The sequence below is a fragment of the Arachis hypogaea genome, chromosome 5 (assembly GCF_003086295.3).
Source record: "Arachis hypogaea cultivar Tifrunner chromosome 5, arahy.Tifrunner.gnm2.J5K5, whole genome shotgun sequence".
Taxonomy (NCBI): Eukaryota; Viridiplantae; Streptophyta; class Magnoliopsida; order Fabales; family Fabaceae; genus Arachis; species Arachis hypogaea.
In genome coordinates this window covers 10,852,636-10,864,993 of record NC_092040.1, presented here as the reverse complement: position 1 = coordinate 10,864,993, position 12,358 = coordinate 10,852,636, and the positions used below count along the sequence as shown (strand labels likewise).

Genomic DNA, 12,358 nt, shown 5'->3' with positions numbered 1-12,358 from the left:
GGTGAGCTGAACATTCTTGTTGTGCGGCTAAAATCTCCCGCACGTTTCGGTAGTTGAATCTGATTTTCTTTAGGTCCTAACCATCAAGCGTGTGGTATTCTCACCTTTAAATATTGGCACGCAAATAGTTGCACCGTACGGTATTCTCACCAACCACCGTGCTAGCTCCTTTGACGGCCTGAGGAATTACCAACCTAACCGGAAGATCTGGACCGTTGTTTTCGAATCGCACGCCTCTGCTGTTATGTTGAACCTGCAGCAGAAGAAAAGCGAGGCTGATGGTAAGTGACACTAGAACTAGAAATAGTTATGTTTTGAAATCAGCGCAAATGGTGCCTCAATGTGTTCGCATTTTCTTGTTTTGAATTTAAGCTCTTCCAATGGCCGCTCAAGATGATCCCATGCTGCTTCCCACCCTCTCTCCCCCCAACACCTACCAAGCTGTCGTCAACGGCGGCACCTTTGACCGATTGCACGATGGCCACCGCCTCTTCCTCACCGTCTCTCTCTCTCTCTCTCTCTCTCTCTCTCTCTCTCATTTAGAAATTTCCAGTTTATATATCTATGTAATGCGAAATGTTGAAACTTTTTTAGCAGGCTTCAGCACAGTTGGCAAGGCACCGGATTGTGATCGGAGTTTGCGATGGACCTATGCTCGCAAAGAAGCAGGTTAGCCTTTTTTTTTTCATTTTACGTATATCATAATGTTACTCTCGTTCAAAATTGATTAGCTTCCTTCTCTGTGCTGAGAAGAGAAAAGTAAAGTTATTTGTTTATTTATGTCAATGTCCAAAATTAGATTTTTCATGTACCTGCGCAGTAGTATAATTGCAGCTTCAATTTTATGGTTTAAGCTGTGTAGCCCACCCAGGTCCCATCATGCTGTGGATTACTAATTTTTAGTATTACAGTACAACCAGTTATTGATTTGGATGTGTTTATGTAACATTTAACTTTTTTGAATCGGCTGATTTGTTGCAAGTTGGATTATTTTTATCCTTAGTTCTATTGAAAATGTGAATTTTTTCTATCTGCTCCACACTGCTGTGTCTTCAATTTCAATCAGGTATGGTTTGTGTTGCAGAAAGTCATGGTTGAAGAGCCTCCAAGACATGATCATTCATTAGTTGAGACTTGAGTGCTAAAACGAGAAAGAAACAATTTGGCTTTGATTTTTTCATTTTTATTTTTTCCCCCTCTTTCGGTGTCGTCTTCTCTCACTGAACTCTTGTAGCTTACTATTGGTGTCTGAGTCAAATTATTTTCGGATTGCTCAGATTAATCAGAAGAGTATGTCTGAATTCAAATTCTAGACAATATATTCATTTTCAGTAGTCAATGTGCAAAATATAAAGTAGTGAAACTGAGTATCATGCTACAACTGACTAAACTGTTAAGTACCTCAATTTTTTGTCTCTTGATTTAAACATTGTATAATGGAGCTTGTTAACTGGTAATTTCAACTATAAGATGACAGATCACCTTATTACCAAGTTAAAATTTTTGGTGTATGGATTTTACTCACAAAAGAGTCTCTTTCCCTCATCTCTTCAGGCTTTGCTTTTGCTTTTAGGTTTGAAATTTCCTTACATGATCCTTCTCTACTTTGCAGTTTGCTGAACTGATACAGCCTATTGAGGAAAGGATACACAATGTTGAAACTTTCATAAAGGTACACAGGCAATGTTTTCCTTATGTTCTTACTTCTTACACATAATTTATCAAAAATAATCTCCTCTATTTCATGTACTTTTCTTCTCTCTCTCTCTCTCTCTCTCTCTCTCTCTCTCTCTCTCTCTCTCTCTCACACACACACACACACACACACACACACACACACACACACACACACACAAACGAACATAATTATTAGCCAAGAAAAGTTTACTCTCTTAATGATGGATGAATTTATTATATTATTTTGTTGACATATGCATGTTTATTTTAAGTGGTGTGTCTTTGTATTATTAGTTTCTGAGGGTGGATGGAAAGAAAATTATTGATGTCCTAATCTACATCCATCCATCAGTTGCATATCATTTAAGATTTATTTGAAAGAAAAAAAATCTTATATAAATTTTTATTTGAAATTGGTATGCAAAACCATGCAGTCTATCAAGCCAGAACTGGAAGTGCAAGCTGTACCAATCACAGATCCTTATGGGCCTTCTATCGTGGATGCAGATTTGGAGGCTGTGGTTGTAAGGTTTGTAATCTGTAAGCTTGTGTTATGCCAGTTTTATTTGTTGTTTTCTGATCTTGATGATCATGATCATTAGAGTGTTGCTCTGATAGAGACTTGAGCAAGTTCATTACTATCATAATTTTGTGAAATCTTTTAGGTTTCTAATAATTGTAGCATAATTTTGTGAATTCTTTGATACCTGACTCATGTTGGTTCTCATACAGCAAAGAGACAGTACCTGGAGGATTAGCAGTAAACAGGAAAAGAGCTGAAAGAGGCCTTTCACAGTTGAAGGTATAGCTGTTTATTTATTTTTTTCACCATAGAAAAAGTAAGAAACTAATTTGTCAAAACATTTCTATGACATATTAGAAATTGTTTCTATGTATCATATGCAGATTGAAGTTGTAGATTTGGTCTCTGGAGGTTCGGGTGAAGTTAAGCTGAGTTCATCAATGTTAAGGAAGCTTGAGGCTGAAAAAGTCAACCAGCAAAGCACAATATCACAGACTTAGAAACAAAGAATTTGTTCAGCTTATACATATATTATTTTTCAAACATTGTTTACATGATTGCAACATGCAAGTTGTTGTTTCATCAGAGTTCAGAAAATGGAGGAAACATTTTAGGAGTGGGAAAAATAGGGAGAAACTCGCAAATCCTTGAGAAGGAAGAACTTTTCTCCCTGCAGATAATATTTGTATCATTGAATTTATTTAATGAAATGTGACTATATATTATTTAAAGGCGAAGATCATATACGGTGGTTTATTTCAAGCGAACGTTGATTTTACCCATTTTAATTATGAATGTTTTTTCTCTACTAGAATTAATTTTTCTATTTTCTTTAAAGTAATTGCAAATATAAAGTATCTGATAAGGTAAAATAAATTTTAAGTGTAATTTTAGTATATTCACTCTCTTGCAAATAATTTTTTTTTTTCTAAATAACATATGATTGGATATAAATCTGGAAAAATTTCAAAAACGCTAGTTTAAAATTAGATCATGATGGGAAAATAGTTTTTTTTTTTTAAAAATCAACGGCATTGACCGCTTGGCGGTTGAAATTGTAACAGTTACGTTAAGAGTGAAGAATGAAGAGGAGACTATATAGTAGGGCAACGGATACTTTTGTTTCAGAATTACAAATTAATTTCAAAATTTACTCACATATATGCATGCGTTTGTTTTTGTTTAACGAAAACAGACTCAAAGTTTGAAAATTGCATTCAAGATTGTCACTCAAGTCTTATAGCCACGTCCCTTCATCAAAGGTTCAATCTTCTTCTTCTTCTTCTTCTTCAAAGTGCATGGCTTTGTTAGACACCATCATGCTGTGTAAAAATTATTTCTGAGACCGCATTTCTCCATGCATGGCGCTAAAGATTTGATTTTTGATGATCGATTTCCTTAATTCTTGGCTCTCTGCGCATTGAAAATGGCTGTTGGTTCTCATTTCTGATTTTGTTATCTTTGTTCTTCTTAGATCACTTTGGGCATTTGCTTCATGACAAGAACTTTCATCCATTGAGAAACTGTCTCATTTCTTGAATCTGTCCAAGAGGGTATGCTTCATTTTCTTTTCTGTAACCTAGAGCCGTTCAAGTTTCTTGCTTTCTTTCTTAGATATTCTCATTTGGTTGTTATTGTTTTGTTTCCATTCTTCATTTAAATCATTACATTAATTCTGTAGGTTTTGATTTTCTTTTTCAGGTGCTGAGTTTTGAATTTTTTTTCAAAGATGAATGATCTGATGACGAAATCGTTCTTAAGTTATGTTGAACTGAAGAAACAGGTCATGAAGGACCTTGAAAATGAACGTGATATTGAAGCAGGGCAACTCAACCCCACACAACTAGAAGACCCTAATCTCACTCAGTTCTTCCAAGAAGTGGATGCAATCAAGGTTGAAATGGAAGAGATCACCAATCTCTTATTTGATCTTCAGCAACTGAATGAAGAAGCAAAGTCCACACACAGTGCAAAAGTCCTCCGTGGACTAAGAGACCGCATGGAATCTGACATGGTTGCGGTGCTTCGCAAGGCCAAGATCATCAAGGCAAGGCTTGAGGTCCTGGATCAATCCAACATAGCCAATAGAACTTTATCAGAGTCCTATAAAGAGGGTACACCAATTGATAGGACAAGGAGTTCTGTCACAAATGGTTTGAGGGTCAAGCTTAGGGACATGATGAATGAGTTTCAGTCCTTGAGGGACAAGATACTGTCTGATTACAAGGAAGATTTGAAGAGAAGGTACTACAGCGCGACCGGCGAGGTTCCGAGTGAGGAGGTCATGGACAAGATGATCTCAGGGAGTCTCAAAGTTGAGTTTTTGGCTGGGAAAACAGATGCTGACATGGGAAATCAGGTTAGACATGAGGCTGTGATGGATATTCAGAGGAGTTTGAACAAGCTTCACCAAGTGTTTCTTGATATGGCTATTCTGGTTGAGACACAAGGGGAGAAATTGGACAATATTGAAGATAATATGGCCAGTGCTGGTAACTACATCCATGGTGGAACTAATAGTCTTTACTATGCCAATCAGATGAAGAAGAAGAACCATAAATGGTGGTGCTGGGTTTGTGCTGTTGGGTTGATTGTGCTGTTGGTGTGCTTCATAGCAATGTTGACTTCTTGACTGGAGTAATTTTTTGAGGAGAGAGGTTTCGAGTTTTTGAGACTGTAAAAAGCTCTTTCCACTTCCTCCTAATGCTTGGTTTTTCTAGAATTGTGGGAATAGGTTCTGTTAATTCATTCAGATTGTTGGAGAATTAAATTCATTCAGATTGTTGGAGAATTAAATTTTCATATTACTAGTACTCTAGTAGAATTGATTGACAAATTTTGGAAATTGGAACCTTTTAATTGCATCTGCTGTTTACACTTTTTACATGTTCTGTTGCGCTTTCAGTGACCTTTTTCCCTAACTTAAATTTTGTGGTGAAATTACAAGTTAAACCTGCAAAACGCCAATTATTCTTATTACTACAGCACCTTGTAGAACCTACCTTCTTTCCTTTTGTTATTTGCAGTGTGTTTTGTAAGAGATTAAAAACGGGATGAATATGTTAAGATAAGTTACCATATACAAACTTCGGTGAAGAAAATCTTCCTTTTTCAATAATATGAAAAGAATTGTCTCAACAAATGGTCAATAAACGACACTAGGTACATGGAAGCAGAAGGAAGTCTAAATTTTTTTAACTTATATCGTCTTAAACAGGATATTCTATTTGGTCTACAAATATCTTGTGATCTTATCCCAAAGCGGTGCTGGCAATTTAAAGCCACAAATTTAGAATGTATTCTTCCCTTTTCTACAATTTCTTTCAACTTATATTAGAAGGACAATTCCCTTCCTTAATTGTTAATGGTGGCTATGCTGCTAATGCAACCCAGTGTGGAGCAGAGCCAGGTTCTGCTTGAGAGGTGTTCAAGCTTAAAAGAACTGAAGCAGATTCATGGCCAAATACTGAAAAATGGCACCATGATGCATGAGATGACAGCAAGCAGGCTCTTTGCTTCATATGCATCACAAAAGTTTGGCAACTTGTTCTGTGCTCGTATGCTCTTTGACAGAATAAATTCACCTAATATTGTCATGTGGAACACCATGATCAGGGCATACTCGAACAGTGATGACCCGGAAGAAGCTCTGCTTTTGTACCATAAACTGCTTCACCACTCGGTGCCTCACAATGCCTACACTTTCCCTTTCCTTCTCAAAGCATGTGCTGCACTCTCAGCATTTGAAGAAACCCAGCAAATCCATGCTCAAATTTTCAAAAGGGGTTATGGATCTGAGGTTTACGCCACAAACTCCCTCCTTCGTGTGTATGCGACTTCAGGCTATATTGCATTGGCTCGCATCCTATTTAACCAGCTTGCAACTAGAGATATTGTTTCGTGGAATACAATGATTGATGGGTACATAAAATGTGGAAACTTAGACGTGGCTCATAAGATGTTTCAAGACATGACACTGAAAAATGTCATCACTTGGACAACCATGATTGTTGGTTTTGTTAGGAAAGGCATGCACAAAGAAGCACTGTCTCTCTTTCAGCAAATGCTGGTTGCCGGCATCAAACCTGATCGGATAACCCTGAGTTGCTTGCTTTCAGCATGTGCAGGCCTTGGTTCATTGGAGCAAGGAAGGTGGATTCACAACTACATCAATATAAATGAAATAAAGATAGATCCAGTTTTGGGTTCTGTTCTTATAGACATGTATGCAAAATGTGGTGAAATGGAAAGAGCCCTACAAGTGTTTACTAACTTGGAGAATAAATGTGTCTATGCATGGACAGCAATAATTGGTGGCTTTGCAGTCCATGGGAAGGGTAGAGAATCCCTAGACTGGTTTACCCAAATGCAGAAAGCGGGAATCAAGCCAACTTCCATAACTTTCACTGCGATTTTGACTGCATGTAGTCATGCAGGACTTGTTGAAGAAGGAAAGTTCATGTTTGATAGCATGAGTACTGCTTACAACATTGCACACTCTATGGAACACTATGGATGCATGGTGGACCTTCTCAGTCGCGCAGGGTTGTTGAAAGAAGCAAAGGAGTTCATAGAGTCAATGCCCTTCAAGCCAAATGCTGTAATATGGGGCGCACTGCTCAATGCCTGCTACCTGCACAAACAAATTGAGCTTGGAAAAGAGGTTGGCAAAATTCTTATTGAGATGGACCCTGATCATAGCGGCCGCTATGTTCATCTGGCAAGCATTCTTGCTGCAGCCGGAGAATGGAACCAAGCAGTTAAAGTAAGAAACCAGATCAAACATAGGGGACTGCTGAATCTTCCAGGATACAGCAGCATAACAGTAAATGGGGTTGAACACGAGTTCTTTGCTGGGATTGGATCCTCATACCCACATATACAAGAGATATATAACATGCCCGATATTATTGAGGAACAGATATGATACGTTAGGAGGAAGTTAGAGGAGAATAAAATGGAAGTAATGAAAATGAGAAGAATGTAGTTTTCCATCTTGTGGAAAGAAAAATTATCTTATCTTTTATTTTTATGACAAAGATGTTACAGATGCAATGAGATTTTTCTTTTTTGAGACATGACCTCTCTCAAAACTACATAAACTCCTCACCACCAGTTACACTCTTATTAACTCGGGAAATTATTAATACATAAGGTATTGTTTACAAATCAAGACGAAAAATTTTTAACAATATAGAAGCTCAGTTGCGGTTCAAGCAATGCTAAGATGCTGCACAGCTGTCCAAGTTTGCTCTGGCTCTAGCTGGACACTTTCAATCTGAAACAGTGATAGCATAAAATTAAAATTTATAAGAGTCAACTGGGAGGCTTGAAAACTAGAGTCAGTAACCAGAATGCTCGACTTCTGAAGGATGCTCACGCATATGTTCAAAAACAATTGTCCATTTAAACTCAATAACCATCGAACCCTATTTAAAAGCGTAATTCATTACCTTAGCATTTTCAACACAAACAAAATCTTTGTAACACGCTTCCATTTGAAGATGTGGATTCCACAACACAGCATCTGACCAACTACATGGGCAAGAGCCAAAGGAGCATAAGCAAGAGACTTGGGAAAACCAAATAATAAAATTATGATAGAAGTTGCAAATTACACACTTTGTATTCTTGACAGATATTAAATCACCCAAGCCATTGTCAAGTTGTAACTCATCAGGAGCTCCAAGATAAATGCAATCTACAAATCCCGGGAAAGTGACCACATCCCTGCATTATAAAGATTATTGTCTATTTTGCAAACTTACAAACTCAAAGCTAAGATTTGACTAGTCCTTATTCAATGCAATTCTAGTATTAAATAAGTTATATTGATGTCTATTAGGAAAAAGGTGAAAATTGGCCACTAAGTGGATGCAATGTAACAGAACTCTAGTTTAAATTCAGGCAAAATAAGGGAAATAAAAGTAGACCTTAGGTAAAAAACGAATGTCATTGTATATCCCACATGTAAGGATAGTTGAAGATACTCAATAGCTAGTGCAGATTTTTATCCAACCTTTGGACTAAGGAAAGCAACTTCAGTAGTTTCATACTAATCTCATAGCAAATAGTACTATGTTTTATTTTTTATAAGAATTCACAGACAGAAAATAACATACAGACCTTTCTTCTGTAACCTCCACTGGATTTTTAGGATCTGGATCTTTGTTCAGTGTTTTGCATCCTTTCAATCCCTTTACGGATGCACCACTCACAGAAGCCTGTGTCACAATGCTAAAATGATTATTTCTAATTGTAAGCAATAAATTGAGTCAAAATAACTTGTATTAGAAGAATTCTAATTAATTAAACTAATTATTGAAAGAAACATAATTTTCATTGGATTGGACACTTAATTTGAACTCATAACTCAGGGAAATCCTATACAAAATGATAATGATGACATATAAGAACAGATATAAAATCTTACACTAAAATACGTGTGCAGGGCAGTAGTAAATGAAAATGGCTTGTTGTCTGTATTTTTAACTTTTAACTCAGTTGAAAGACTCTTAGAATTAAGTGTGACCTGCAAAACAGGAAGCACGAAATTTTATCATCAAGCAGGTAATGAAACATGTCAAGAATGAGTACTAGCAGTACGGCAGCATTGCAAAGGGGAGAGAACTGTGGTCAAAGAAAATAAGCCCTTGACCTTGAATAAGGCATGGAAACCGAAATCCCACATAGCGCGACTATAGGAATCATCCTTCAGTTCCAGAGTAACAACAGGATCTCCCTCCACATTTTCAGAATCAGCAACGGTCCAATCCATATTCCGTGCAAATCCATGCTGCCAAGAACTCAAGCAAGCAAATTTAGTATACAATCGAATAGAAGAGCAGTATAGTCAACAAAGTACTCATGATTTTACCACAAAGAAGTGTGCAGAACCACTGTAATTCAATCAGACTTTTTGCATCTATCTAAAGAAAATCATCTTAGAAAAAACAGAATACATGTATACTCCTAAAGCCCATCTAGTCTGTGCTATAGGAACATTCAGAACACACTCATTTCTTACTTTTCATACAGAATAACATGGAGTACAAGAAAACAGAGTTGATTGGAGGGTGATACCTGCTGAATTGAGCCAGGACCAAACTGAGGAAAACAATGTGGGATGCCTCCACTGCCCCAACAGAAAACTAATCAGTATACGGCGAAAAATCGAAACTATATATGGTTTTGCATGAGGGGTGTATGAATAGAACACCTGATTGGTTTCTTCTTATTGAAAACAGCATCTGGGCGAACAAAAAGAAGGTCTTTGCCAGTGGGAAGTTTCCAAGAGGTAACACACCCTCCATACAAGTATATCTCAGCCTCACTGCAACCAACAGATTCAGATTCAGATTCAAGCGAAACTGAAGAGAAAAGTTGATCAGAATTTAGAAAGAGTTACATGTATGACGTACCTACCAGAGGGTGAAGTAAGAACAAGTTTAGGCAAGTTTCCTTGGCCTTCAGTGAGTTGAATTCCGGAAGAGGTGATTGTTTTGTTGCTCATAGTTGCGAATGCCATTCCTGCTGGCGCTGGGTATCTGCTTCTACACATTCCAAAATCCAAACTTTATGAGATAATTAAGAAATTACGGACGAAACGAAATTGTATGCTAGAGTAATCTAACCTGTTGACTCGACTAATGTTGGGAAAAGTGATGGTGTTGACGGAGAATGCCATGGATGATGGATGCTATCGCTAACTGGCAAATGAATCACTTCAATTCTTCGTCACTCGACAATCACTATTTATATTTCGTATTATTATTATTTTCAGCTGAATTTCTTATGGTTGTTGTGTTGTTGCTATTTGTTAATGTTATCTGTGCCTGCGCAAATTCGGATATTCCCCTATTACTCAATTGCCTCTTCTTCCTCTTGGCTCCACCATTTATGTTCCAAAGGGATGCGACAAGATTTAGCGTGCCACATGAATAATCTCAGGACCCAGATATCTCGAAATTAAATACTAGATTATTTATGATTTATTTTATTTATTCAAAAATATATTTTTAAAAAATTTTATATTAACAATAATGCTAGGAAGTAGGAACTAAGAGGGGTTCAGCAAAATATCTGCCAACTCCTCTTGGGTTGGGTCTCTTAAGCCCACTTCACTTCAGCAACATCCCAAAATTCACTCAGGTAAACAAAAGTCACCCTAACCAAACTCTATCCTCTACTTGCAATAGAATTTGAAAACCATCAACGGCCGCGTCAGAGTACAAGGATCATCGGGTAAACGTCTCCTCCGCCTTCATCGGACGCCGCGACGCTCCCATCTCCTCGACGTGCTTCTTCGCGCGTTAATCAGAGCTTTCCCAATTTCGGCCGCGGAGATGTCGTTCCACCCAGGTACGAGGAACAAGGTGTTTCTCCTTCTCACCCAGGGCGGGCTGCTGCTGCTGCTGCATGTCGGTGTTGGCAGTGCCGTTGAAGCCTCCCTGCTCTGCTCCGCCGAACGCAGTAAGACGTCCCCTTCTCCAACCTCGAATTCCCCTGCATGTCAGTGTTGGCTGTTCCTTTTAAAAAAAGTGTCACTTTGTTGAGTGTGGTGACTACACAATACTTGTTATTAAGGTAAGACAAGATGAAAATATGTTATTACTCGTATGAATCTTTGTTGTTCCTTTTTGGTATAAACACTAGTTCATTGGCTTGAGCTACTAGATATTTGTAATAGGGCTTGTCATGTGAATTTATAGGCTTAGTAATATCAATATGCTTTGTCACATTGAATAATTTTGACTGAATTATAATATATGTTCTAACTATTGATTTAATTGCCTTAGAATTTGTCCTAGAATTCCCTTATTCTTGTAAGTTTAGCCTCAACTTGCCTTAAATTGAATCTAATTTTTTAAATTCTTATGAGATATCAGTTTTCTTAACTAGAAAAACTCACTCTTGTGATTGTTTTCTTAATCTGTGGTTGGGTAGCACAGCAACAACATTAATCCTTTTCTGCTTAGGATATACGAAGCTAAACTTATAACTGTGATTGTGATAGAGATGATTTGTTGTTAGCATGCCAAGTAATGGACTAAGTTTACAATAAGTGTTGGAGTTTCTTGAGTTGCTCCACACACTTGTTGCCATACTTTCAAAAATGCCTTCAAACATTGCCATTTAATTAGAATCATAAGAAGGAAAAAAAAAGTAAAACAAGAATGAAATTAAAAAAAAAAAGAAAGAAGCAAAAGGTTCAAATAATATTATTTATATATTAACATATAAATTAAAAATATATACTTGTGAATCATCGGTTTGACCATTTTCTAAAGCATCATAGTCAACAACATTGAAGTTAGTGTTTACACCACTATAAATTCTCCGACTGCAAAAACATGGTAAAGAAAATATGAATGTTAAAAGTAGGACAAAGATTTGGCTTTCCATTTTTGAGGTAGGGGAGAAAATCTAAGATGGTTTTATATGGCTTAGTATCTTTCTTTTTGTATGTAATTTGAATGTTTATGCAAAAATTTACATCACATATTTCTTTTGTTAAATAAATAGATGCTTCTTTTTTATACTATATGAATGATTCTTTTAAAAGGAATCATCATTTAAGAAGGGAATTAACTTTAAAGTAATTGAACCCATATTGTACTTATTGATTCAATTGTTGTGACTTATGAATATTTTTATAGTTAATATATAATAGACATAGATGGCTATTAATCTATTGCGTACACGTTGATCATAAATGCTTTGTTTTGCTTTCACTTTGCAGGAGGCATCCTAAAGAGCTGAGTGCAATATACAAAAATCTACATCAAATGTTTCTTTTGTTAAATAAATAGATGATTCTTTTTATACTAAATGGATTATTCTTTGAAATGAATCAACATTTTAGGTGGAAACTAACTTTGATGTAATTGAACACATATTGTACTTATTGATTCAATTGTTGTGACTTATGAGCATTTTTATAGTTAATATATAATAGGCATAGATGGCTATTCATTTGTTGCATACACCCCGATCACTAGATAATAAATTTAATCATGGAAGTAATAGTTGTCTAATAAGTTCATCACTAAATAGTACCAAATAGTATGTTGTGTATGTGGACTCTGGAATCCAAAGTTCAAGTATAATAACTGCATAAAGCAAACAGTGGGTAAAAGAAAAACTGTCAAAATACTT

The 12,358-nt window shown here is 36.5% G+C and overlaps 3 protein-coding genes and 1 long non-coding RNA gene across 5 annotated transcripts; 3 read left to right on the top strand and 1 right to left on the bottom strand.

The window, feature by feature from the left end:
- The first annotated feature begins 55 nt into the window (after positions 1-55).
- On the top strand, positions 56-5,064 carry LOC112800731 (syntaxin-112). The gene is made up of 8 exons (XM_025843110.3): positions 56-281; positions 373-500; positions 598-669; positions 1,613-1,672; positions 2,112-2,206; positions 2,410-2,479; positions 2,584-2,697; positions 3,909-5,064. The coding sequence occupies exons 1-8, from the start codon at positions 245-247 to the stop codon at positions 4,830-4,832; spliced, it is 1,500 nt and encodes a 499-aa protein (XP_025698895.2). The 5' UTR covers positions 56-244; the 3' UTR covers positions 4,833-5,064.
- A 500-nt stretch (positions 5,065-5,564) lies between these two features.
- LOC112800726 (pentatricopeptide repeat-containing protein At5g66520) lies at positions 5,565-7,276 on the top strand. The gene has a single exon (XM_025843105.3). It carries the CDS (start codon positions 5,565-5,567, stop codon positions 7,125-7,127), a length of 1,563 nt encoding a protein of 520 aa, XP_025698890.1. The 3' UTR covers positions 7,128-7,276.
- LOC112800727 (putative glucose-6-phosphate 1-epimerase) lies at positions 7,185-10,753 on the bottom strand. 2 transcript variants are annotated; one of them, XM_025843107.3, is made up of 10 exons: positions 9,835-10,753; positions 9,622-9,747; positions 9,420-9,533; positions 9,284-9,335; positions 8,859-8,996; positions 8,634-8,732; positions 8,327-8,424; positions 7,823-7,930; positions 7,654-7,735; positions 7,185-7,478 (listed from the first exon to the last, which is right to left on the bottom strand). In XM_025843107.3, exons 1-10 carry the CDS (start codon positions 9,885-9,887, stop codon positions 7,413-7,415), a joined length of 936 nt encoding a protein of 311 aa, XP_025698892.1. In that variant the 5' UTR covers positions 9,888-10,753; the 3' UTR covers positions 7,185-7,412. The 2 variants fall into 2 exon arrangements, with proteins under 2 accessions (XP_025698892.1, XP_025698891.1); XM_025843106.3 differs by having other exon boundaries at positions 9,622-9,753; positions 9,835-10,336.
- On the top strand, positions 10,262-12,129 carry LOC112800728 (uncharacterized). The gene is made up of 2 exons (XR_003201495.3): positions 10,262-10,786; positions 11,943-12,129. It is a non-coding gene; the product is annotated as an uncharacterized lncRNA (long non-coding RNA).
- The last annotated feature ends 229 nt before the right edge of the window (positions 12,130-12,358 follow it).

Coding starts and splice junctions, on each gene's coding strand:
- LOC112800726 (XM_025843105.3), top strand. CDS start 5,565: ATGGTGGCTATGCTGCTAATGCAACCCAGTGTGGAGCAGAGCCAGGTT.
- LOC112800727 (XM_025843106.3), bottom strand. CDS start 9,887: ATGGCATTCTCCGTCAACACCATCACTTTTCCCAACATTAGTCGAGTC. Junction 9,534..9,621: donor CTTACTTCACCCTCTGGTAG/GTACGTCATACA, acceptor TGTTGGTTGCAG/TGAGGCTGAGATATACTTGT. Junction 7,479..7,653: donor TTTGTGTTGAAAATGCTAAG/GTAATGAATTAC, acceptor TCACTGTTTCAG/ATTGAAAGTGTCCAGCTAGA.
- LOC112800731 (XM_025843110.3), top strand. CDS start 245: ATGTTGAACCTGCAGCAGAAGAAAAGCGAGGCTGATG. Junction 670..1,612: donor CTATGCTCGCAAAGAAGCAG/GTTAGCCTTTTT, acceptor TCTACTTTGCAG/TTTGCTGAACTGATACAGCC. Junction 1,673..2,111: donor ATGTTGAAACTTTCATAAAG/GTACACAGGCAA, acceptor AAAACCATGCAG/TCTATCAAGCCAGAACTGGA.